The sequence below is a fragment of the Acyrthosiphon pisum genome, chromosome X, assembly GCF_005508785.2.
Source record: "Acyrthosiphon pisum isolate AL4f chromosome X, pea_aphid_22Mar2018_4r6ur, whole genome shotgun sequence".
Taxonomy (NCBI): domain Eukaryota; kingdom Metazoa; phylum Arthropoda; class Insecta; order Hemiptera; family Aphididae; genus Acyrthosiphon; species Acyrthosiphon pisum.
The window spans coordinates 71,726,814-71,752,088 of NC_042493.1; the positions used below are offsets into that span (position 1 = coordinate 71,726,814).

A 25,275-nucleotide genomic window follows, 5' to 3' on the forward strand; every position below is an offset into this window, starting at 1 on the left:
AACAAGATACTGAAGTTGAAATCGAAGCATTATTATCGACTACTTATTGTGTACACAGACACAAAAAAAAATAAATAAAAAAAATAAATAAATAAAAAATAAAAAATAAAAAAAAACGCACATCATTGTAAAATCAATACATTCATCGTTCCACTCAGAATCTAAAACGTACATTAATATCAACAGTCTAAATGCAGCATTTCAATTTCAAAATATAAAAATTGAAAAAAATTTTTTAGAAAGAACACTTACAAACTATAAAAATAAGGAAATATCGGTAGTGAATACATCAATTACTTAAAAAATATATTTATATTATAACCTTACATTATTAGTTATTACACTACAGTTTTCCTTATATTTTTACTCTTTTTTATACTTACAATTACACACACAGCCAATATTAGAATATTTTATAGCGAATTTGACATGTATAATTTGGTTAAATTTTTTACATAAAACACGATTTTTTCTCGACAATTTGTCGACCAAATTACACGAGATCAAAAGAGCCACCTATCATTGGCCTTTCCTTGACAACATCAAGACAACATCTATAAAATAGGAGATCTCCATTACCCGTATCATAATAGGACATATATCCACATCACTCACCAATGCCTCATGAAGAGAAAAGAACCTCCCGTTTTCACTTGCTGCAGCATCCTTAACTCTAATGGGACGTCATCAAACGGTTTGACAATAAGCCCATAACTCAAGGGTTCTTGCTTATTAGTATTAGAGTCATATTTTTACCTCTTTTCTCATTAGTTTTCACTATAGTAATGCCTCGATATCTTGGTAAATGGATGTCGTTGTGCGTTTTGACAGGAATTGAATTCTAGAAATGTATGGGCATCAGGCATTATAGGTAATCGCATATTGCGAACCATAAATTATTAATTAATTTATAATATTGTAATGCTAGTCGACCACTAAATTTATATTTTAAAGTTGGATTGTCAAATGACGTGAATCATTGTTTACAAAAATAATGATACAATACGTAACATTTGTTCTTCGTTTAATAATATTGTAAAAGCCCGATTTATTAATACACCTATATCAGAATCGATAATAATTGAATGGGCCGATGTCTTGAATGACCTATTTAATGATGAATTTTCTACATGGGACTGGTTATAAAAAGCCTCAAGCTTTAAATTAAATTTTATTGGGTGCGCGACTACAATTCTATTCAACAACTCAGTTAGGCCTACAGGTTTTAAAAAATCGAGAAAATCTATATAATTTTTGATTTTTTCTAAATTTCTTAGCATAATACCACACGATTTTACGATTATGTGCAGATTTGACCTCAATGAAACCAAGTGCATCCTAACCTTATCCATATGATCATTTTATAATATTAAGGAATTTTGCCGGAATGTCAGAATGCAATTAGTTAAATGGCAAGAAATGTCTACTTTGCAGTTTTATGTACGAACTTGCAAGCTATTAGTATATAGATTTAACGATATTCAAATAGCTAATGCTTTAAATGGCAGGAAATATCTCCTAATGACAATACGGCGGCGAACCAGTGGCGTAAATAGTGTTTGAAATTTGGGGGGGAGGGGGTATAGAAACTCTTAGCCCCCCCCCCCATCACCTATTTGCGCCTATGCGGTGAACGATCAATGGAGAGTGGTGGTTGTATAGGCGCTGGCGGGTATGACTGGATATGTGGTTTGTTCTTTTATTGATTGTTCTTTAATTGAAAAGACTCCTAATGGCATGATACGCCACCTAATGGAAGGAATTGTCTCCTATTGTCGAGATAGTGCGATTGACATGCGATTAGTTAATCATATAAGGAAATGTCTACTTTGCAGTTTTATGTACGGTTGGGAAAGCTATTAGTATTTTTATCGATTTCTTTAATCGATTGACGTGTTATTAGTACAAATGGCAAGAAATGTGTCTGCAGGAAATGTTTATTAATGACAAGACGGCGGCGGTTGTATAGGCGCCGGCGGTTACGACCGGATGTGTGGTGGTGGCATAGGCCTCAAGAATGTCGTGACCAACAAATATATTTTACCGGTAAACAAAACGTGCTCTGGTGGAAACAATGTGTACCTTCTGATATAGTTATTGGTTATCGAAACTTTTCTGAAATAATCTGTTAGCAGACTGAGCTAACGAAAAACAATTTTATATATATAAAATGTGAGCAAAATATAACAAATATATCATAAACTAATGGCAAGCCGGTGCCATTTCCACCGCCATGCATCCGGTCACGGTCACCGGCGCCTATACAACCGCCGCCGTTTTGTCATTAGAACCCATTTCCTGTAGAGTATTTTCACTTAAAGAACATAAAAGGACAAATCATTAGGAGTCTTTTCACTTATAACAACTGTTAGATATCGACGATGGAAATGTAGCTTTAAATAAAAATACTGGATGCATAAAATTGCCAAACAAAGTGGCGAATACGAGGAAGGCGAAGTGGCGTTCGTCCCCTCCTCTTGAGTTGTCTCCTTAACGTTATTTTCTATTATAATATGTGGCTAAGCAAAAAGACAATTTAATTTTTTTTAATTCACCCCCCCCCCCTTTCTTGGGTGACTTCTGGATCCGCTACTGAGTGGCTGGCAGAAAGAGTAATTTTAGCAGAAAAAAATGTGGATGTCGACGATTTGAATTTGAAGATACAACAGTTGTTGCCAAGGGACTTGGTGTCATACAAATCTATCAATACAGTCTGCGATACCAATGAAACTGTAAATTATCCAGCAGAGTTTTAGAACGCATTGGATTTGTCAGGCATACCACCACACCTGTTACAAGTTGTGGAAGTTCCAACACAATATGCTGGAGCCTCCTTAAAAGCTTCAAATGCCCTTGATTTATGAATAATATTTCTAAATAATAACAAAGGGTAACCAAATTTTTGATTTTCGTCGTTTAAATATCTAATTTCGTCAAAATTTGAACTTCAAATATCTATAACAAAAAACTGTTTAACCATTTTCTTAGATTTTTTGGTTGCAATATAAATTACTTATGAGAAACCTTGTTTTAAATGGTCAATCCTCAGTTATAAAAATTAAACATTTTATACATTTTAACTAAAAAATTATTTGCAAGTTTTATCAAAATTTGAATTTTAAATGCTTATAAAAAAATGGTTACACAATAACTAAAGATACTAGACATTTTCATCAAATCTTAATTTTTACATTTTATATAGATCATAAAATGTCAACCAGTTAGGCTATTTTTAGATATTTTAATTTTTTTTTTGTTCTTTTTTTTAAAAGCATTTCAAATTTAAATTTAGACAACATTTGTAGTTAAAAATGTTAGAAATGTTCCATTTTTGTAGGTATAGCTAAACATTGAAAATTTAAAATAAGGTTTCTCATATTATGTAGTTTATATTGTAACCATAAAATCTAAAAATATACAGACATGGTTTTTTTTTATAGATATTTTAAGTTCAAATTTGGACAGAATTAAGTCAAACAAAGAATAACCATTTAAGTTATTTTGTTATTATTTGAAAATAATATTTATAAATCATGGGTACTTGGAACTTTTAAGGAGTTTTCTGTAGCGGTACAAACTTCTTATTTTCTTATGAGGGCCTTCCCCCTTTTCACTTCAAAGTATTTAGAGGGTAATTTTCTTGAAAATGTCGTTGAATCTAAATCAAAATTCTAATAAGTAGGTAGTTTCTGAGTTATTAAAATGTTTATACTAACTAATAAGGATAAATTATATATAATATCCTTAAATATGGTTTTACAGAAATACAACATTATTGTAACTTATGTTACTTATTTATGGTGGAGTAGTTGTTATAGACCATCACATTATAACTAATTAGCATAATGGTCTCATTATTGGTAGTAATATGGGCATAATTATGTAAAGTTTATGATAAAACATGTGTATTATTCTATGAAAATGTTTTTATAATTTAAATTGATTAATTTGAAGTTCAAATTTTTATAACATTGGATATTCACTGGATTTCTCAAATAGCTACCTACTTTCTTATTTTGTTGTAATTTAAAAATAAATAACCGTATACACTTGAAATTTATATCATACTAGCTGATTCCATGCACTTCATTTCTCGTTAAATGTACCAACTCTATAATATGACTCAAACTTTGTTCAATTCATTATTTAATATTCGGTGTATGGTGTTCAAAATGTATCTTAACTTTTCTGTTGCCTGTAATAAAAATTCTGGTTCGCAGCAGTATATTATCAGATAGGCAATCTACTACTGCAGTAGATCGCGGACCCCGTGCTGTTTGTACGTAACTTTATAATTTAACTCTAAATTATCAAAGTTATACCAAGTATGTCACTGAACTCCTCCTAAACGGCTGGACCAATTGTGAATGCTGAGTCTGTCGACCAATATTTCCTCCTCATCCACGAAGACGTGGCATTGTAAGTATAATACACACAATATCTAAATAATTGCGATACATATAATATCAAAACACAGCATACAAAAAAATTAAATGCATTGAATGAATACACTGATTTCACCACAACCAATAATTATTATTATATTAGTTTTAAAACCCATGGCAACCATTAATAAACAAAAATTTCCACCGTAAATCTCTAAATCCCCGTTTGAGCACATCCCCTGGTTGGACCTAGGGCGATGATTTGTGAATCTAAAATATCCAGGGCGTCTCCCAAACTCATACGAAAAAATTCATTCAAATCGGTCCAACCGTTTAGGAGGAGTTCGCTTACAATCATACGTACAGTAGAATTATATATTATACAAAGATAAATCACAACACACGTACAGTAGAATTATGTATAATATACATTGTATATGTTACGGGTAATGTGGAATACCGGGCAAAGTACACTTTGCCCGGTCAATGTGGCCCTGCCCGGGCAATGTGAACCAAGAATATTACCTAATATCATAATATGATTGTACTAATAAATTTAATTCAATTATGGATTCATTATATTATTATATTGATGGGATGAAAAAAAAATTAATTAACATTATTATGTTATATATTATATTATATCGTATTATTATATTATCTAATAAATTAAATTCAATGACATTTTATTTTTATTTTAAATTTTAAAATTTAACATAGCAAATTGTACGCAATTTGTTTTTTACTTTGGCAATTTTCCCTAACCATAAAAAAAACTTTCAACACATATGTGTTATGTGATATAATGGTAATAGTATCACGCAGGTATCGTAAGGACTTTCAGTAGCAACAAATAAAGAAAATTGAATATAAAGAAAATTAACAAAGAAAATTGTAGTGTATTAGTTTATTTTTATCTACTTCAAATGAACATATTAAAAATTAATATTTCTTGAAAAAGACATAATCGATAAGGGCCGCTTAATGAAATGTGGTCTCACTGCATTCAAATGATTTTAAAAACGATTCAAGGGATTTTAAAAACGTATATTATGTACGTATTTATGGGTGTATTATTATATATTTCATCCAGGCTCATATTTATGAGTGGGGCAGGGTGGGCCATTGCCCCTCCTTGTGGTACTTAGGGGACGGTAAATTTACATGAACTTTTTTTATTATTAAGCCAACATAGTTTTACCTTGAAATTATGTAAAATGTTCTTTTCCTTATGTATTGTGATTTGGTGGAGATTTCTTCAAAGTTTATTTTAGAATGATATTTTCTCAAATCATTTTTTATAGTAACAATAATAAAAATTCCTTGGATGACTATTAACTGACAACGGCATGATTGCAGCCCGAAGTTGTTATAAATACCTAAGTAAAATACGACATAATAATAATGTTTATTTTACTTTCACGTAATACCTACGTCTTGATGACTAATAAAATTAAGATCAGAAAAAAATGCAATTTTTAATTTTTTCAACTAATAAATGAAAATATGAAATATATTAGAAGGAATGCAGTTTAGCTGCAAATAGATTTTCGTGAATTGTTTTCTTCAACATTTGTTCATTCCACGCTTAATGATGGTACTATAAAAAAATTCGGTCAAATTTTCTGTAGAAGTTCAGAGATTAAAAAAACTACTTCAAAACCTTAAAATCTTATTATTAAAATACCAAAAATTATATTTTTGATTTTTTTTTGTAAATGTGAGTTTTTATCCTTATAATTTTGGTGAAGTCAGAAATTACTTATTGTACTTACTATAATATATTATATTGTTAATAAAGAAATTTAATAAAAAAAAAAACCCCAACGGGTGGGAATTTGCTAACTCGTGTATAACTTTGAAACTAAGTTTGACCGACAAATTCTATTTGCATCAGTGATTGTTCTTAATTCATTGAAAAACAAAGGTTTCCAAAAAAAAATTTCAAAATTTCACTACATTTATGAGCCACAAATCATGACCCAAAATAATAATTTTAGGAAATAACTTTTTGGGTGGTGGTAAAATATGTTGCCCCGGGGCGCAAAATGTTCAAATACGGTCCTGATTTCATCCCCCCTCCCCTAGCAAAATTCCTAAATACGCCACTGACACGAGATTTCCCGGGTTTTAAATGTTTTAATGCCCTTCGGTTACAACCGTGGACCTTATAATATAAGCACTGAGCGCTTGTCAAGAGCCACGGAGGTTTGCGGTCGACGGACGGCGGTCTACCGGCCAGCCGCCGGCCGTCCGCCAGAGATGAACGACACCTCGACGGTGGTCGTTACCTGTCTACCGTTAACGGCCGAAACTCCTCCGGTGCGAGGCACCGGCTGCCCGCCGGTTACGGTGTCACCGGCTATACTAGCGAAATCCAACAGCCCGCACGAAACCAACTACAAGGCGTGAAGGCCACTTAGACGCCACTGGCAGTACGTGGTTACTAACTTCATATCCCACAACTCACGAGAAATGTTTCGTTTAAGACACAATTATAGTCACGGATTAAGGAAAAAAATTTTTATTTACGCTTTTTTTTTTCAATAACCAGTGTTGGGAATTATCTAGATAAAAATTATTAAATTATCTAATTGTATCGTCTAGATAAATGTAATGGTTATCTGTGGTAATTTATCTAGATAAATAATATAATAATAAGAATATTTTTGAATACTTAAATCTATATATATAAAAATGGAGACAAAAATGTATAACAATTCATCAATCGAGAACGGCTGGTCCGATTTGGCTCAAATTTTTTTTAAGATGTTTGTAACTGCCAGGAGAAGGTTTTTACGATATAAAATTTTAGGAAAATCCACCGGAAAGGTAGGAAATCTCAAATCTGTATGTCAAAAATACAACAGTGGCGCAACAGTGCATTATATTATATTGGTTGCTATCAGGGGCAGCTCCAGGGGGGGGGGCCCTAGGGGCCGTGGCTCCCCCAACGCCCGTATTTATAAAAATATATATTGTTAAAATAAATGCATATTAAATTATTATAATATTGTCATATGGAAGATATGGGCCATAGAGGTATGACGGTGTATACGATGTACCTGCTGGGTAAATGGAATAAAAATAGACGACTTGAATTTGTTTTATAAAAATGTTTGTTTTCTTTTTGTTAAAAGATTTTGTGAAATTATAACTTGCCCCCCCCCCTAACCAAGGCACTGGAGCCGCCCATGGTTGCTATTGGTTAATCGGGCATGTTTGTTGAAATCGCAGAATGTGTTGCTAAGCGCAATAATTCTACTGTACGTGTGTTGTGACTGAACTCTCCCTAAATGGTTAGACCGATTTGAATGAATTTTTTTTATGCGTTTGCGTTTATTCATCTGATTTTAGTACGGTTAGGTTCGGAGTTTGTATTAATTGATTATATCAATCCACCATAGCTAGAATACGACAAACTTGGTATAACTTTGATACTTTAGAGTTAAATCATACACTAACCCTAACGTACATACAGCACGGGGTCCGCGATCTACCGCAGGTAGATTGCCTACCTGATAACGTAGGTACTGCTGCGAATCAGAATTTTTATTCCGGGCAACGGAAAAGTTAAGATTGATTTTGAAACCATACACCGAATATTAAATGACAAATTGAACAAAGTTTGAGTCACATATAGTTGGTACACTTAATGGGCAACGAAGTGCACGGGTTCAGCTAGGTTATTATAAATTATTTGTAAGCGTAATTAAACCACATATAATATTTCGATTAAGTGTCAACTATTTAATTTTCAATGAACACAAAATTAAAATTAAACATTTAATATAAATACCAAGTATTTAAATAGATTTTAATTTTAATTATTTAAATTCCAATTGAAGTTAAAGCTTGATACAATAGTTATGATTATCAAATGCTTTGTGGGACGAAGTTCGACATACCTAAGACTTTGTGTAAATGTTAGCAGTGACTATTTCTACGTAAGACGTGAAACCATGATACGAATTTACTAATGAAAAAAAAACTTTAATATCCATACGATAAGGAATAAGGATAACGTTTTCAAATTAATACGTATTTTTTTTAAAGTTAAATATATTATTTACCTCCATAAATTATTATTTTAATTTATATACACCCGACTCGGCGAAACATGTGATATTCTTATCAATCGTATGTCCTCTTGCTGGTGTGCCGGACTGTTCTTATTAGCTCTATGGATTGCTGATAACGCTGTGCCTTTTTTTTTTTTAATTTTTATAGTTACTTCTTCACCGTCATCACTAGTCCCTAAACATTTTTTCACCGTTAGCTGAATTGCGAATATTACCTACCTCCGTACCCGTCCTTTCTTTTGTAATTAGATTTCACTGTATCCGAAAAAATGAATTCTAAACTCTTAGCCTTGAGCTCAAAGATAATTTTTAGGAATCCAAGTAGAATGTTTTCTGCTTCTAACGCAAAATTCACCAAAGTCAATGATGAAGGTGAGTACTCAAAAATATGCATTTTTCATTTTTCATTTTTAATTAATCCTAGGTATTGTTAAAAATAGGTAGCCTTTTCATGAATTCTTTACAGATTATGTGATAGTTATTAACTATTAAAAATCAATGAATTATGATATTTTTTTGAATTATTGATTTATATGACTGCTTATTAATATTAGGTAACTTTTCACAAAAATCTTATTAGTTTCTAGAAAAATTACTAAAAATTTGATGCATTATACCCAATGAATCAAATCTGTAAGTATTTATAATATAATAACCTATACAACTATTTAAAGGTCAACTCACATATTGTAATCAATACCTTTTAGATAAGATAGGTAGTAATGAATTTAATAATAACTACTAAGGTTGAGTAGCTTGATAATATTTTAGAAATATTCAGTGGTATAACTATAAAGGTGTCAAAAGAACTTGAAATTCTATTTCTAAATTTTATTGGGCAGCAGGAATCAAGTTTTACAGATAATTACAACATTTAAAAAAAAAATACGCTTATTTAAATAAATATTTTTTTTATTTATGAAAATAGACAATTTACAATCCGTACATACAATGCTCAATATAATGGAACAATAAGCAAATTTGATATTTAATATACAATGAAACATTGCATGAATGACACAATAAGATAATCACACATTGCTAATACTTATTAGTCGAGCTTAGATATGTATGCATTTGCATATTTATTATTTTTGATTGTATAATATGCTAAGTCAGCACAGAATATTTTGTTTCATGACATTAAAATTTCAAACATGAAAATTTTATGGAGCATATTTTGCTTATTTCAACATTTGTCATTTACCCATTTTTTTTTTTTATTTTAAGGGCTTTTTTAACTTTTTTGAAGTAATCAAATATGAAGACTGGCTTATTAATAGCATCATTCGAGGCATCATTCAATATAATTCCCATGTAGTTTTCTGGAGTAATTAAATATTTAGATAAAACTTACCTAGGGGCTAGGGTAAATTTTTTAGATCTTTACCTTTCATGTCCATGTCTTGAAACTATAAAAAGTACCTAACTAAAAATTTGTATGGGTAGGTACCTAATATAACTAGAAAAATATATTATTTTATTTGAACATATTTAATTGTACGCACTTAAAAATAACTAAAATAATACTTAAATCATTTTTTGGTACAATTTCTATTTCAGGGTTTCCCGATCCTTTGGATTTAGCTACTGGTATTGAAAAAAAAGAAATGCTCTTGCGTCTAGCTGGAAATGATGTAAGTTTATTTAAGCATATAGTTTAACATTTTTTTTTTGTAGCTTTATTATATATTATGATTTAATACATAGTAAAATTATTTTCTGTACTTTAGAAAGATTTTTAACTTTAAAAAAATGTCTGTTATATTCAAAGTTAATCAAAATACTCAAGGGATTTAAAAAGTTAACTTAAAATATAATCAACTATTAAAAATACCTACTTATAATGGTATAGCTAGAATTTATGAATGTAGGGGAGGGGACAAACCCAAAATTACATGTTTGTCAATTAACATTAATTTATTTTAATGCATTTAAAAATTTACCATTAAATTGTAAAGAGTTACCATTATTTAAAAAAGAAGATACATTATATGTTAATTGGAAATTATCAAAGTATTTATTAACGACTTTCAAATACTTGAAAGTCTTTTTTCTCTAATAAAAATTTTGGTTTCAAAAGGAATCTCTACAAAACATAACACTTATGGTTGATAACTTTGTTCTAAAAATAATGATAATAGTTTTAAAGTATGTGATGGTCAATGGATATTATTCTTAGATGTGCAAAAAGCTTTCGTTTGTTAAATCATGAATTATTTCTTAAAAAATTTTATGTGTAAAGTTTGGAGTACCAAATAATTTTTTTAAATCTTTTAAATACCTAGATCTATTTAGTATCTAAATTTTAGTTACTTTACTTAAGAATTCATTCAGTTTTTATCAATTGCGCATTACTTTTTCTTAATACAGTTATAAAAATTAAACACGAAACAAACATTATATTCTTTTATGCATTAAATTTGTTGATAATAATTGCTCCCCTAAGACAAGTATACATTTTAGGGGGTGCTACATTATTGCAAACAGTTTTAAGTTGTAAAATGTTTTTATTACCTATTATTGTTGCAACAAGTGTATTATTGCTTATTACTAAAATGAAATCAATGCTATAAGAAAATAGTTTATTGTAAGTATAATTTTGTTTATATAATATTATATTGAATTCAAATTAAAAAATAATTATCATTGTACCAATCTAATATACAAATATACCTAGTTTCTATAAAATTTGTTTTAAATAAATTAGTTTTATATTTTATACTAATAAATACTTCTTATACATTTAAAAGCAGCCATTTTATTTCTTTAACAAAAAAATAATTTAATTGTATTTCTTTTTAAACAACAAAACAATTTGATTCAGTTAGAATAATATGTCTGTGATATTTTGTAAAGATTAAAATAGTAAGCAGCATTTTATTGTTGGGTAATATACTAATTTAGGTAGAATTAAGGTAATTGAGAGACTAATGAAATCAGAAACGAATACATTGTATATACATATTTAAGTACCAATCTAAAGAATGGCTCTTGTGGACCTCTGGTTATGCCACTGTCTATTTACTTATAATTATAAAAATTTCGTTAAAATTAAAAAATAATTTCAGAGTTTATCGCATAAATTATCTTTAAAAAATACTTCTATAATGAAAGCAATATTTTTTAAAACATGCATTTTTTTGTATAACAATAATTTTATTATGTTTAAAAAATATCCTCAAATTATCTGTTGTGTCATACATTTTCTATAATATCAATATCATATATATTTTTTTTATAGGATCCATACAATTTGAAAGCTATAAAGCGTGGCGTGGGTACCAGTGATAAACCCACTTTAGTTCCATCTGCCTTTGAAGCAAGAATTATTGGCTGTGTCTGTGAAGAAGACGCATCTCATGTCAAATGGATGTGGCTACATTCTGGAGAACCAAAACGTTGTTATTGTGGACATTGGTTTAAATTAGAATTCAAGGAAGCGCTTGTATGAACAGTAAATGTTTGTTATAACAAGTATATAGTCCTGGTTCAAATGATATATTTTTTGTCTGTTAAATTGTTATGTTATTAAAAAGTTCATCTTTGGAATCAATAACAGTTGATTGTTATTAAATTGTTTAACGAAAATAAGTAAGGCTTATGAAAAAAAAAAAAAGAATGTTAGAATAATATATTTTAGTATTTTAAGTACTTAAACTGTTCACATTGTTAATTCGACAAACACTGTCATTTGTAGTTTTGGTAAAATAATCAATTATAAATATTATATTAAATTAAATAAAGATTTTTTTATTGTATATATCTGTGAGGTAATTGTGTTCTATATGAAAAACAAAATAGACATTTTTACAGTTTTAAATTATTCCTACACTTGTTTTTAAACAAACCGTTTTGTTTAGATTTGACAGTTTTCCACTTAAGTTGATAATATATTTTCAACTTGAACAAAAAAATTTTAATTTTATAAACATAAATAATTTCAATTTATTAATGGCATTAAGTATAATTACATATTAGGTATAATGTACTTATTTTTGTAAAATATTTTGTTGTAATATAATAAATTTAAAATTATCTTGAAATAATAAAAACATAAATAAACATGATTATATACAAAACTTAAGATTAAAGTATTATCTTAGCCTATAACTGTTTGAATACATAAATGTAAATTACACGATTATTATTCAAATTGTTTCAATATGCTGTTGGTTAATTTGTTGAGTTTGGCTGTTTGTAGAATTTTCTCTTGATGAAGCTGTGAGGTTGTTTTAACACAAATAGATGTTTTACTAACATTGATAGTATTATCTGTTTTCTCTATTTTCTAAAAAGTAAAAAAGTAATTTTAAACCATATTGTTGATTATAGGATGATTTATTTATTATTTTTAAGGTTTTCAGCACAGCACAGCAATACAATATATATTATATTATACTCTTGTTTTACAATGAATGGGTGTTTTTATTGTTTTCTCGTTTTTCTTGAAGAAAAATTGTCTGATAATCTACTTTGAGGGATGTCAGAGGTAGACAATGGGAGGTTCAAAAGTAGATATTTTCTATTACTAAATAACTGTATGGCATAAGGCGCTTTTGCTTTGTTTGAGCCCAAACTTTTTTTCCAGACTCGCTTACATGTATATTTTAATAAATTTAAAAAAAAAATGTGTGTGTGTGGTAAAATTATAGTAATAAAAGTAAGTGTGCAGAGGTATAATAATTTACCACTTTGATATGTTAACGCGATTACCGATAACAAGATAACAATAACGTTTGCGTACAAGCTTACTACTCGTATGACATTATATTTCCTGTTGCATCAAGTGGTAAAATAATATACCAATAACTCACTAGTGGAAAAATAATTATGATTAATATAGCTAAAGGGTTAAAATAATTTAAATTTTGCAAAGTTTTAATATTATAATTATTCAAAAACCATTATTATAAAACAGTCAAAAAGTTAGACCATCTCTACTGAGAGAACTTTTTTATTATATGCAATGATTTATTATTGCATTTTCTTTTAACAAAATCATTACAGTGACCTACTCAATATCAAAGTACATATAATAATAATAGTTACCTTTACCTAAATTATAAAATATATAAACTTAGAAATAATATTTTAAAAGTATACTTTTGGTATATTATAGTACAGTAAATAAATATTACAAACCATTAAATCAACACCAACTTCATTTTTTTTGTCATTTCTCAACAAATATGCAAATGGATTACTGGTAGCAGTGGCTGTGATTGTACTCAATGACTTCATTTCTCTCTTTTCTTCATACTTTTTAGAGTTCGGGCCATCATTATTAGTTGTTTTTTTATTTACGAACAACAATGTATTAGTCAACTTGTCTCCAGTACGTTTCATGAATGATCCTTTTATACATTTATTATGCTAGAAAATATTAATGATTTATACAATACAAATATTGAAACTAATATAATATAGGTAACAGACTAAGTATATTATTAAATTGTATACATTAATTATCATTAATGAACATAATATCTTACTTTTGATGTGATTGTGTTCACAAGTTGGAGGTCAGCAAAATCATTGGTTGTTATTTTATTTGTTTTAATTGTATCAATTGAATTTGTACTTAAAATTTGACTATTTGGATCAGTTTCATCAGTTTCATTTATCTCTGTTGATTCATTTTTTTTTTCACTATCGGATGTTTTTGATATTAGCTTACTTTTGCCATTTTCATACTTCACCTATGTTATTAAAATTGAAATAAATGTGTTATTTATTCATTAATTTGTATATGTTACGGGAAAAGTAGGAAATCCGGGCACTGTGTACAATGCTCGAACATTTTGGGCAATGTAAGAATGAACATTTTCATACATTGGCCAGGCAATGTACGAGATTGCCCGGGCAAAGTGAATTAATTACTGCACACATTTAGTCAAACCACTTTTAGATAAAAATATGAATTCTTCAGTAGGAGGTACCATACTGGATAATAGATTTAAAAACTATTAAATAGCAACTAATATTTGAAGCGTCTATTTCAATTATTTTTTATAATTATTAAAAAATGTAGTAAAGTATTTTATTTTATTTTTAATATATTCAATATTTAACCTACAATGCCCAAATCTAAATTGGCACTGTATACAATGCCCCGATAATGTTAACTCATTCCAACTTTGCCCTCGAAAAACCAATGCCCGTTTTTATACTTTGCTTGTAACATATATATACAAGGTGGGCCACATTACTAAATATAATTGAAAAACTAGAAAATATGGTGGCCTATCTTGTATGGAGATATAAAACATGGTATAAGTATTTAGTATATAAAACATACAACATGGGTTTTTTTCACAACTGACACAGATGTCTGTAAAATATTATTTGATTCTTCATCGCTTTCTTCCTCATCAGAGTATTTATTTTTCTGGAAAAACAAAAGATAAAAATATAATATACACTATACATTATAAATATAATATGTAATGTGTACAACTGTTTATCAGTAAATAAATATTATAAACCCACCTACTGATCAGTTATTTTTTTTTATAAAGCCATATATATTTTAATCAGTTGAAACAAAATATATTTTTTTTCAAAATTAATTAGTGTAAAAATCAGGCAAGTGGATGTTGCTCTGCTGTACAGTAGGTTACAAGTGGGTCACTGTAATGGATGGTTTTAAATTTTAATTCAATGATAAAATAAGAAAAATAATTCTGAGAGAAGATGGTTTGTCAGTCATGAATATTTTATATTAAATTTATATTGTTATTACTTATTATTAATATTTATTATTATTAATACATTAAATAAATTTACTCCAAAAAAATATTAATATTTTTAATAAATAAACTACTTAACTTAGATAAATGTTTTTACCATCAACATTTTTCTTATAATTAGATTTACAAATTGTATTTGTAATTTTGTGTATTTTTAATTTAGTTTCAAACTTTTTAATTATTATTTTTATTTTTAAGAAATAAAAAATAAAAATGTTACACTATAAATACAGTGAGTGTTTATAAATTATATAAAAAAAACATTTTTTTTTGAAATATTGTCAGTTTTTTTTGTTCCAACCTGAATTTTATTTAGATATATAATAATAAATTGTTACTTCTGATAAATAAGATTCACGCTTAAAACGTTCATGTCTCCATTGTTCCGTTTTGTCATCATCACTTAATACATCATCTTCATTATCATCTTCATTGTCTGAGAATAATGGTCTCTTTAGGGAAACATCATTTTGATCTGTATATGAAACAAAAATATTATGTCAACATAGAAAACATATTAATAAATTTAAATCTAACCAGCATCATCCCATTGAAATTTTCTTTTTCGGTTGGATTCTGAATATAATTCACCATCTTCAAGAAGCATTTCTTTGAGTGCAGTTACTTGCTGCTTATCATCGTCCAAAAGTTGGCGCCTAAATTTAGTTTAAAAACATTAATTTAAACCCAAATGAATACAAATAAATTTATATCCATACATATATATCTTATCTAATCCATCTTTAACAATATTTTCATCTAGTTTATCCTTGTCACCTTCTTCTTCTTCTAATTTGTCATTTAAACCAACTAATCTATCTTCATCATCAGAACTCCAGTCTGATTCAGATAACTCAGCTTCATCATCAAAAAAGTCTTTAGCTGAAACTAGTTTGAGAGACGCATTATCATCATCAGCATCATCTTCATTTGTAATACTGTCAGCGTCGTTTTGTGTACTAAAACAATAAATATTACTCACATATTATATTAAAAAAAAAAAAAAATCAATAAATATTTAACATACACTTCATCATTAAAATAGTTTTTAGCTGAAACTAGTTTGAGAGACACATCATCATCTTCATTTGTAATACTGTCAGCGTCGTTTTGTGTACTAAAACAATAAATATTACTCACATATTATATTATAAAAAAAAAAAATCATAAATATTTAACGTACACTTCATCATTAAAATAGTCTTTAGCTGAAACTAGTTTGAGAGAATTTGTAATACTGTCAGCGTCGTTTTGAGAACTAAAATAATAAATATTACTCACATATTGTATTTAAAAATAATTCATAAATATTAAACTTACACCTCATCATCAAAAAAGTCTTTAGCTGAAACCAGTTTGAGAGACACATCATCATTAGCATCAACTTCATTTGTAATACTATCAGCGTCGTTTTGTGTACTAAAACAATAAATATTGCTCAGATAATATATTTAAAAAATAAGTCATAAATATTTTACTTACACTTCATCAACAAAAAAGTCTTTAGCTGAAACTAGTTTAAGAGATACATTATCATCAGCATCATCTTCATTTGTAATACTATCAGTGTCGTTTTGTGTACTAAAACAATAAATATTACTCAGATAATATATTTAAAAAATAAGTCATAAATATTTTACTTACACTTCAGAATCAAAATTATCTTCAAAATTATCTACTTGTTGACTATCATCTTCCTGTAAATATAAAATATAATATATTTGTCTAGCGACATAAAAAATAAAAGTTGTATATAAAACCTTAGCATCCAATTGTTGGGATTGGAATTGTCCAGAACAAAAACCCATTAGTTGTTGTGTAGAGGCAATAGCTTCAGAATCATTAAATAAAGGTGATAAATTTGGTATTAATTTAATTTCTGTGTTTGAATGATTTTCATCTCTAGTGTCCATGTCATCATCACTGCTTTCCGATAATAAAACTAATCTACGTTTCTTATTTTTAGAAAATTCTATATCACAGTCTAAAAGAAAAAAATATTTTAAAAAACAGTAAAGTTGTTAATTAATTTTTTTATTAGATATTTGTGTTACCTTCTTCATCTCCTGATTCATTATTAAAATTATTAGACCGATTGTCTTCATCATCTGAACTACAATCTAATTCAGACGACTCTGCTTCGTCATCAATGAATGTTTTAACTATATTTCTTTTTAATTTGTCTTCAGTGTCTATAATATTATAATGATTAAAAATAATGAACTTACTTGTTACATTCTAATTATTTTTTAAGTTGCCATTACCTTTCTGAAATTAATAAAAAAAAAAATTAATATAATCGTTGAATACAGAAAGTAACATATTTATACAAACCTCTGTTTCATCTTCAGTGAGAGGTTCTTCTGGACACAAACTTTTCCCTTGCCTACAATTATCTTCATCATCATCAATTTCTTCATCTTCATCATCATCAATTGCTTCATCTTCAGATGATAATTCACTTGCTATGATTGAGTTAGTGTCATAGTTTTCTTCATCGTCATTAAACTCGGATAAACTATTGTTATGGTTCTCATTTAGAGTAATCTCTGTGCAACAGAACAAATAAATGCTATAAAAATATTCATATTTTAATTTTTTCAAGAAACTGGTAGGTAGATATTATATATTATTTAATAGAGAATTTTGGTAGTTTCAATTTAAATGGCTTATTGAATTTACCAAATTATTATATTATAATTGAATCCGATTAATTGGCACACATCAGGCGGTGATCTATTCGTCCCCATTATAAAACTCCGTTGTCCAAATCAACCGAATAATTTTACATACAATACATTGCATACTGTCATTAATATCCTCATAAAGCGTTTGTCCCCTTTATGTGGTATCCCAATTAAACGTATTACGTAAACATAATTCAAATTTATATCAAACCTTTGTCATAGTTTTTATCATTTAAAGAAAAATTTTTTTCCGCTTGAGTATTACTATTATCCAAAGCTACTTCTTCATTGTTTTCTTCTTGAACACTCTCTTCATTGTAAAATTTTTCAACAGTTTGTTCTTTACTTTCTATCAATTCCCTAAATCGATATACATAAATAAATGAATGAAAATAAGAAAATAAAATATTTGTTATATTATATTATGTCTATTGTGTATTATGTTATCACTAACCTGTTGGTTATGAATATGTATATATTATTATATTTATTTTTATAATGTCAAAATTACTTAGAAATGTTTTTAACTCTAGCCTCACCTCTACAACACACAGTAAAATTAATATCTAATTAATGAAGTCAAACTAATAATTAATAATGATTAAAATAACCTCGGAATTAATAAATAGTAGTTTACACATCAAAATTTATAAACATATAATTTACACCCAAATAGTGATTTTTAGCTGAATAAAAATGTTTACAACTATGTATATTGATATCATAGTCAAATATATTACCAATAATTAAATAATACATTTTGATATATCACAGTAGCTTACAAATTACAATAAATATAATTTTCATAGACCTACCTAACGACAAAATTATAATAAACGGTTGCTATGCTCACACAATCAAGACTACCCTTCATTTGTTATGGAAAACTTCCCACAGTGGGAAATATTTGAAAAATGTATTCTTTAACATCATATTAAATGGTGTATAATATGTTCTACAAATAATGGATGTATATTTTTCTTAAATCTGAATACACCATACCAAAATTAGATTGCATTAGGTAACTATTATTTATTAAACTCGATATTTTTCATTTTACTTGCCATGCTTTTTGTAGTAATTTTTTGGATCCTGTTATAGATACATGGTATTCAGTTGATTGTTTCTGTCTGTTAAGGAAGTCTTTCAATGACTTTTGTTTAGGTTTGTGATATGGTAAGCGCACATGACTATCACTAATCAGTCGTTGAGTTTCTCTGCTTATATCATCTATATTTGTCTTACTATTATTTGATGACTTCTAAAAAATAAATGTAAATGTAAGTATAAAACAAGATTTAAATAAAAGTAAAAATTAAAAACGTATTTATTGTTTAAGTCAAGCAGTTAACTTTTACTTTTATTAATTTTGATATTGGTGGTCTAATATATCGATGGTGGAAAGGAAAAATGGCGTAAGCGACATTTTATAAATTTTACAGGAGAGCCAAACAACCGTTTTTTCTGCTTTTTAAAGCCGTTTAAAATAATTTCATTGAATTTTCACCTAAATAATTTTTTTAGATAATTATATTCTAAACAAGTTGATAACATAATAAATTAAGAATTGTTATTTATTTTACACATAGTGTTAATTTATATACTCTTTTAGCGCGTACGTCTAACATTATTGGTAGTATGTCGCTTACGCTTTTTGGTGCTTACGCCTTATTCTTGTTATTAACCTGAATTTTGGTGGTTACAACCAGCATAATAATAATAATATTATTATAATTTTATTCTACTCTGTTTATTAAAAATGAACAGAACAAAATTTATCCCTGATAGCAAATGATTGACTAAAAATATTATTATAACATTATAACAATATTATTATTATGTTATTATAATATTATTATTACAAAATGCTATCAGGGTATAGATATTATCAATAATTATAATAACCAACAATTAATTAAAACCGATAAAAAATATTTTTAAATAATATTTAAAATTATCATAAACAGCTACCTATGGTGGTTACGCTCAGAAATATTGTTTTGTCGCTTAAGCCTGTTATTTGGTGGTTACTCTTTAATTTGATTGATGGCGTTTACGCCTTGCAACTGTCGATTATTTTATTATCGAATATAACTTCGTCAATAATCAACATATCGATAATCAGGTGAGCACAATCAATGCAGAATTATGTTGTTTACGCCTTAATTAAAAAAAAAAACAAATTTTGTCAAGAACGTCGCTTACCCCCTTTTTCCTTTCCACCGTCAATATAATCAAATTTATAGGTTTTTTTTTTTAAATTTTTTATTAGAGAATATACAATCTATACACAAGGGCATAATAAAAATATGTGCTACAATAAATTTAGAACATGAATAGGGTGAGGGAAGAAATCATCCAGTGATCGCAATTCTTTTTGCTTTAAATTTAAAGGTAACATCTAAAAACATTGACCAGGTCAATTTACTAAAATATTGAAACTATCAAAACTAAATATGATTAAAATTTGTAATTACAAACTTTTACAATCAAGATAACAATTGTAAAATGTAAAGATTAAGAAATCTTAAATTATAAGTAAGTATACGAGGATAAATTATTTTTTAACAACTTAAGTTATGACAATATTCAACCTTGAACCATTGAGATAACCACATGTTTTGACTGGAATTTAATAGTAGGTTCTACAATATAACAATACTGATCATAACCTGACCCTTGCATAAACAGTATTACTAACAATAAGTCAGTATACGTATTCTTCAAGTGGTCAGAATACTAGATTAGTGTCAATACCCATTTTCTTTCCGCCTTTAACTACTGACTAGTTCAAAATAAATCCCTGCCTTTTGATGACAATACTAAATAATTGTCATTCCATCAATATATGTCATCAGTATAAAAAAATTCACGACTCAATGTCTTATTTTTCTATTAAACATCATACATCAGTTTGTTTCTCTATAGCGGCAGTACATCAATAATCACATTACACAATCAATATTATTGTCAGTAGGAATCTGTTAATAATAGTGTTTGTGTAGGGCCATAACACAAATAGTTATACTACCTATATGTAATCAATTATTATAGTATAATTTCATAATTTAAACAATTTATATTATAAAACAACTCATATTACACGCGTTTACTGCTTAGTTATGTATATTTAAAATTGTTATAATTTATTAACATATCATAAGTATACTATAATATGAAGCCAAAAATTACTATGTTTATTATAAATCTCATTTGGCATACCTAGAGGAATCTAATTTCCTTAGTTGAGGAATTTGCACAGATAAATTTGAAACATCACAAGTCAACTGAAAACCATTTGTTCAGCCATATTGTGATGTACACAATAACATAATATTGACTAAATATGTATACTAATATCATTGAGTAAATATATACAATATATTATTATACTTAATTATAATATGTATACTTACCATAATTGTGGATTGCTTGTTACGGCTTAATAGATCGAAAACCGATATTGTTGGAAATCAGTAATTAGAAAATACCAGTTCAATACACATAATACGCGGATAGTGTGTACCAAGTATTGAATATTTAAATTTTCGTCAATCAGCAATCGCTAAAAACTCGAGGAACTTGAAACTTCCTTCGCAAGTTCAGGAGGTCTAGCAAAGTAAAGTAAATTATAAAAAATTGTCAATTGAATAATGGAAGTATGGAATAAAATGAATCATGTCCTGACTATTGTTAATTGTTATCTTATCGCTATATTCGACATTTTGGCGGGCAAAACTGTAAAAGAACAGCGAGTGGCGAACTAAATATGATAAGACCGACCAGTGTGGGCATCGTAATTTATTATCCGTGTACATTATTTTATTCGTACATCATAATCATACATTTTTTTTTACCTCCACAATAATAAAAACGTACTTTTAGTGACAAATTACAATTTTACAAACAATGAGTGACTAGGTAAGTGCATAGCACTACTCCGTGTGTGTGAGTTTCAGATGTTCAATAATTTTAATATTAGAATGTTGTAAGTTTATATTAGGTATAACTTTTTTAATACTGCAGTTATTATAATATAATCATTAATCATATTTAATTGTTTAGTATTAAATTATTCCGTCAAGTCACTCTTGCTACTACATAATATATTATAATAAAAAAAAAAAAAACATCCGTTATGCTTAATGTACTTTTTTTTATGTACAGATTGCATAAATTCTATATTAAAAAAAAAATTTTTAAAAATAGGTACTTATTAATTACGTATTAAATGTATTATGATAATTATAATATAATATAATAATTATAATATAATACCTATTGATTAAATATGTTTATAATGTTATGGACTTTAGAAATAAATTCCATATTATGTAAATAATATGTATAAAGTAATACGCAGAATTCATAAATGCTGCAGAATGTTTTTATTGGATATGCCATCGCACTTTATCAAGCCTTTTTCGTCATGTAGGTACCTAATTTGATTTTACATGCTATAATAAAGATTTAGCTCGGATAATATTATGTTATACTTTCCAATGATTAAGTATATTATCTAGTCTTTATGTATACGGTATATCGACATAAAATAAAGGCCCCCTCCCCTCATAAAAATTGCCAAAGTTACGCTCATGGTGGGCTGCACCTATTAAAAATGTACCTGTTGTCGTGATATGATTTATGAATATCATGCATCCATTTCACAGTTTCCACACGAAGAAATCATCTCACCTTAGAAAGTTAAAATCCCGAGTATGACAGCGGAAAATTGCAATAAGTACAAAAAGTAAGAACTGAAAAACCCATCGATATTATATAATACACGCTTGACGTTTTCAGAACTTCTTGCGAATTACTTCGGCAACGCCGCCTTAGTTCATTAATCAATAATTAATGACATACAACAATTTACGAAACTCTCAGGAAGCCGGAGACTATACTTTCTAGTTTCTACAGCGTTTGCTAGTGTATATACCTATGTGTAGACTCCGAGCGACCTGAGAGTGTATATTTAGTTACTAGTTTCGTTGGTAGAAACTAGAAGCCTTTGCTGAAGGTCCACTTTGCGGACCGCCGACCGCTAGGTAGGTCAGGTAGGTAGGTACCGACCGAAAATCAAAAGCATCATCTTAAAATATATTTTATATTCAATTTATACTGTCGATCCTGCAGAAATTCGTATCCCTTAAATTGTTTGTATATATCCAAACCCTATGATAAATAATTTAATTATTGTTGAAGAATTAAATTACTATCATTATTGTCGTACTGATAGATATAGCGAAACTACCATGTTACGAAATCTCATGGGACGTAAAATAAATCGTATTATAGAGAATTTCTTTAAATAGAATTGAATGAATTTGGTTCTTATTTCGTTTGGTTCTCAAAAATATTTCGTTAAACGGAAAATGTTGTTAAATGGATGTTTCACTGTATTTACAAACAATTTTACCTTTTGGTCTTAAACCAATAAAATATTCATTATAGCTATCCATCTAATTTCAATAAAATATATTTTGCAGTGATTTATTAGAATATAGTAAATTGTTTAACGTATTCGGTGATACCAGTTTCCGTTAAAAATTGAAACGGTTCAATTCTAGAAGTCGCCAAAAAATTTGGAATCCAAAATTTTTCATTTTTAGGCAACCTGAACCCATATTATCTGCCATGTATAATAATACTACATGTCATTTTAGTGTCTTACAATTTGTAAATAATCACAAAGACCGTGCAACAGTAAATAGAGTTAACCGTTGATAATGATGGCAATACAAGTACGAAAACAGTTTCTTTTAAGTTTTAACTATGTGATTGCATTTTTAAGAATTATACTTCTCTTATCTACCTATTCATTTATCGTACGTATATTTTAATCATTACCTAAATTTTAAAACATTTAAATAATATGATTTGATTGATACCTGGGTATATGTATTTATCTAATTTATCTAGGTAGGTACTTGTATATGAAGACGGCATATAATATAATAATTATTATATATTATATATGAATTGTAACTATACACCTAAGGAGTTAGCTAGGGTGACTGTTATTTTTAAATTTTACCTTTTGGTGAGTGCTGTCTTAAAATTTGTTCAAATACATCTAAAAAAAGGGGGAGGATTCGAGGACCCCCGACTCTGGGAGTACATTTTAGAGGGGTCTAAACCGAAACATTTGGTGAAGAAACGGTTCCCTTAATTTAAAATCTGGCCGAGAAATATTTAACTCAAAAAAGGTGGATAAGTGGATGTCGCTCTGTTGTACAGTAGGTTACGAGTGGGTCACTGTATAATGGATAGTATTAAATTTGAATTTAATGATATAATAGGTATCACTGTATAAGAAAAACGATTCTGAGCGGAGACGGTATGTCAGTCTAGGTATAAGACATATTATATACTTATACACAGGAATATCACAATATCCATTAGGTAGGTACTTATAACGCGTTATACATCAACAACAAACCGTGATACTATCATAGGTATATAATAGTATACTCTAGAAGTTTCAAGTACTCACGAGTAATATTATACAATCACAACAAAATAACTAAAATAGTTATTCTAGGTTTTTTAACATGTAATTTCGTCCAAATTCGAACTTAAAATGACTATAAAAATAAACTGTGCTTATGTATTTCTTAGAATTTTTGGTAACAGAGTTAAATATTTACGTGCAATCTTGTTTTAAATTTTCAATCCTTAGATATAAAAGTTGAACATTTTATAATTTTTTAACTACAAAATTATTATTCAATTTTAAATTTGATACATTTTGTCAAAATTTCAACTTCAAATGCTTATAAAAAAAAATTGTGCCTATGTATTTTTAATATTTTTCAACTGCTATAGTGCCTTGTATTAAATTTTTACACTTTTTGGCCCAACAGATAAAACTTTATTGATATTTATAGAAAAAAAAACTAAAAAAAATAGAAAACTGACCATGTCTGTACACAGCTCAAAAAGAGTCAAACTATTTTCAAGATTTTATCGTATATAGAAAATGCTAATATAGACATTCAGTGAAATTTTCAAATATCTACAGTCATTCGTTTTTTAATTACAATAAAATAAGAATTTTGTCACATGAGAAATCGAGCGAATATCAAATGTTGTAAAAATATGAATTTCAAATGCTCATAAAAATTTAATTTGAGTTTCTTATAGATATTTTTTTTTTGGTAAAGATAGATTATCCATTAAAGAATCTTGTATTACATTTTAAAATCTTAGTACTAAAAAGAAAAATTTTTACGAATTATTAACTCAAAATTATTTGCTAATTTTCGTGATTTTTACATATTTCGTCAATTTTTGAACTTTAAATGCTAATAAAAAAAAAAACTGTGACTAAGGATTTTTAATATTTTTTCGAATGTCATTGGTAACA

General features: G+C 27.9%; 3 protein-coding genes across 5 annotated transcripts in view; 2 read left to right on the top strand and 1 right to left on the bottom strand.

The window, feature by feature from the left end:
- The window catches only part of LOC100575399, a 149,540-nt gene that overhangs the window by 79,118 nt on the left and 45,147 nt on the right, over positions 1 to 25,275 (top strand). The gene's annotated exons all lie outside the window — the stretch shown is intronic.
- LOC100165918 (cytochrome c oxidase subunit 5B, mitochondrial) lies at positions 8,575 to 12,209 on the top strand. Its single transcript, XM_001950919.5, has 3 exons — positions 8,575 to 8,839; positions 10,031 to 10,104; positions 11,712 to 12,209. The coding sequence occupies exons 1-3, from the start codon at positions 8,737 to 8,739 to the stop codon at positions 11,919 to 11,921; spliced, it is 387 nt and encodes a 128-aa protein (XP_001950954.1). The 5' UTR covers positions 8,575 to 8,736; the 3' UTR covers positions 11,922 to 12,209.
- LOC100568935 (claspin) lies at positions 12,090 to 21,610 on the bottom strand. 3 transcript variants are annotated; one of them, XM_008188374.3, is made up of 19 exons: positions 21,323 to 21,610; positions 18,971 to 19,167; positions 18,118 to 18,266; positions 17,554 to 17,768; positions 17,484 to 17,487; positions 17,274 to 17,411; positions 16,980 to 17,203; positions 16,864 to 16,916; positions 16,702 to 16,800; positions 16,540 to 16,638; positions 16,403 to 16,477; positions 16,247 to 16,336; positions 15,939 to 16,178; positions 15,757 to 15,875; positions 15,558 to 15,694; positions 14,769 to 14,858; positions 13,963 to 14,169; positions 13,613 to 13,843; positions 12,090 to 12,758 (listed from the first exon to the last, which is right to left on the bottom strand). In XM_008188374.3, the coding sequence occupies exons 1-19, from the start codon at positions 21,323 to 21,325 to the stop codon at positions 12,615 to 12,617; spliced, it is 2,514 nt and encodes an 837-aa protein (XP_008186596.1). In that variant the 5' UTR covers positions 21,326 to 21,610; the 3' UTR covers positions 12,090 to 12,614. The 3 variants fall into 3 exon arrangements, with proteins under 3 accessions (XP_008186596.1, XP_016662844.1, XP_016662843.1); XM_016807355.2 differs by lacking the exon at positions 16,540 to 16,638; XM_016807354.2 differs by lacking the exon at positions 16,247 to 16,336.

Bases quoted from the DNA above. Each gene is read 5' to 3' on its own strand.
- LOC100165918 (XM_001950919.5), top strand. From the start codon at position 8,737: ATGAATTCTAAACTCTTAGCCTTGAGCTCAAAGATAATTTTTAGGAAT. The intron at 8,840-10,030 runs GTGAGTACTCAA...TTTCTATTTCAG, and splicing joins CACCAAAGTCAATGATGAAG to GGTTTCCCGATCCTTTGGAT. The intron at 10,105-11,711 runs GTAAGTTTATTT...TTTTTTTTATAG, and splicing joins TGCGTCTAGCTGGAAATGAT to GATCCATACAATTTGAAAGC.
- LOC100568935 (XM_008188374.3), bottom strand. The intron at 13,844-13,962 runs GTAAGATATTAT...AATATTTTCTAG, and splicing joins TGAACACAATCACATCAAAA to CATAATAAATGTATAAAAGG. The intron at 12,759-13,612 runs GTTTGTAATATT...TTTACTTTTTAG, and splicing joins AAGTTGGTGTTGATTTAATG to AAAATAGAGAAAACAGATAA.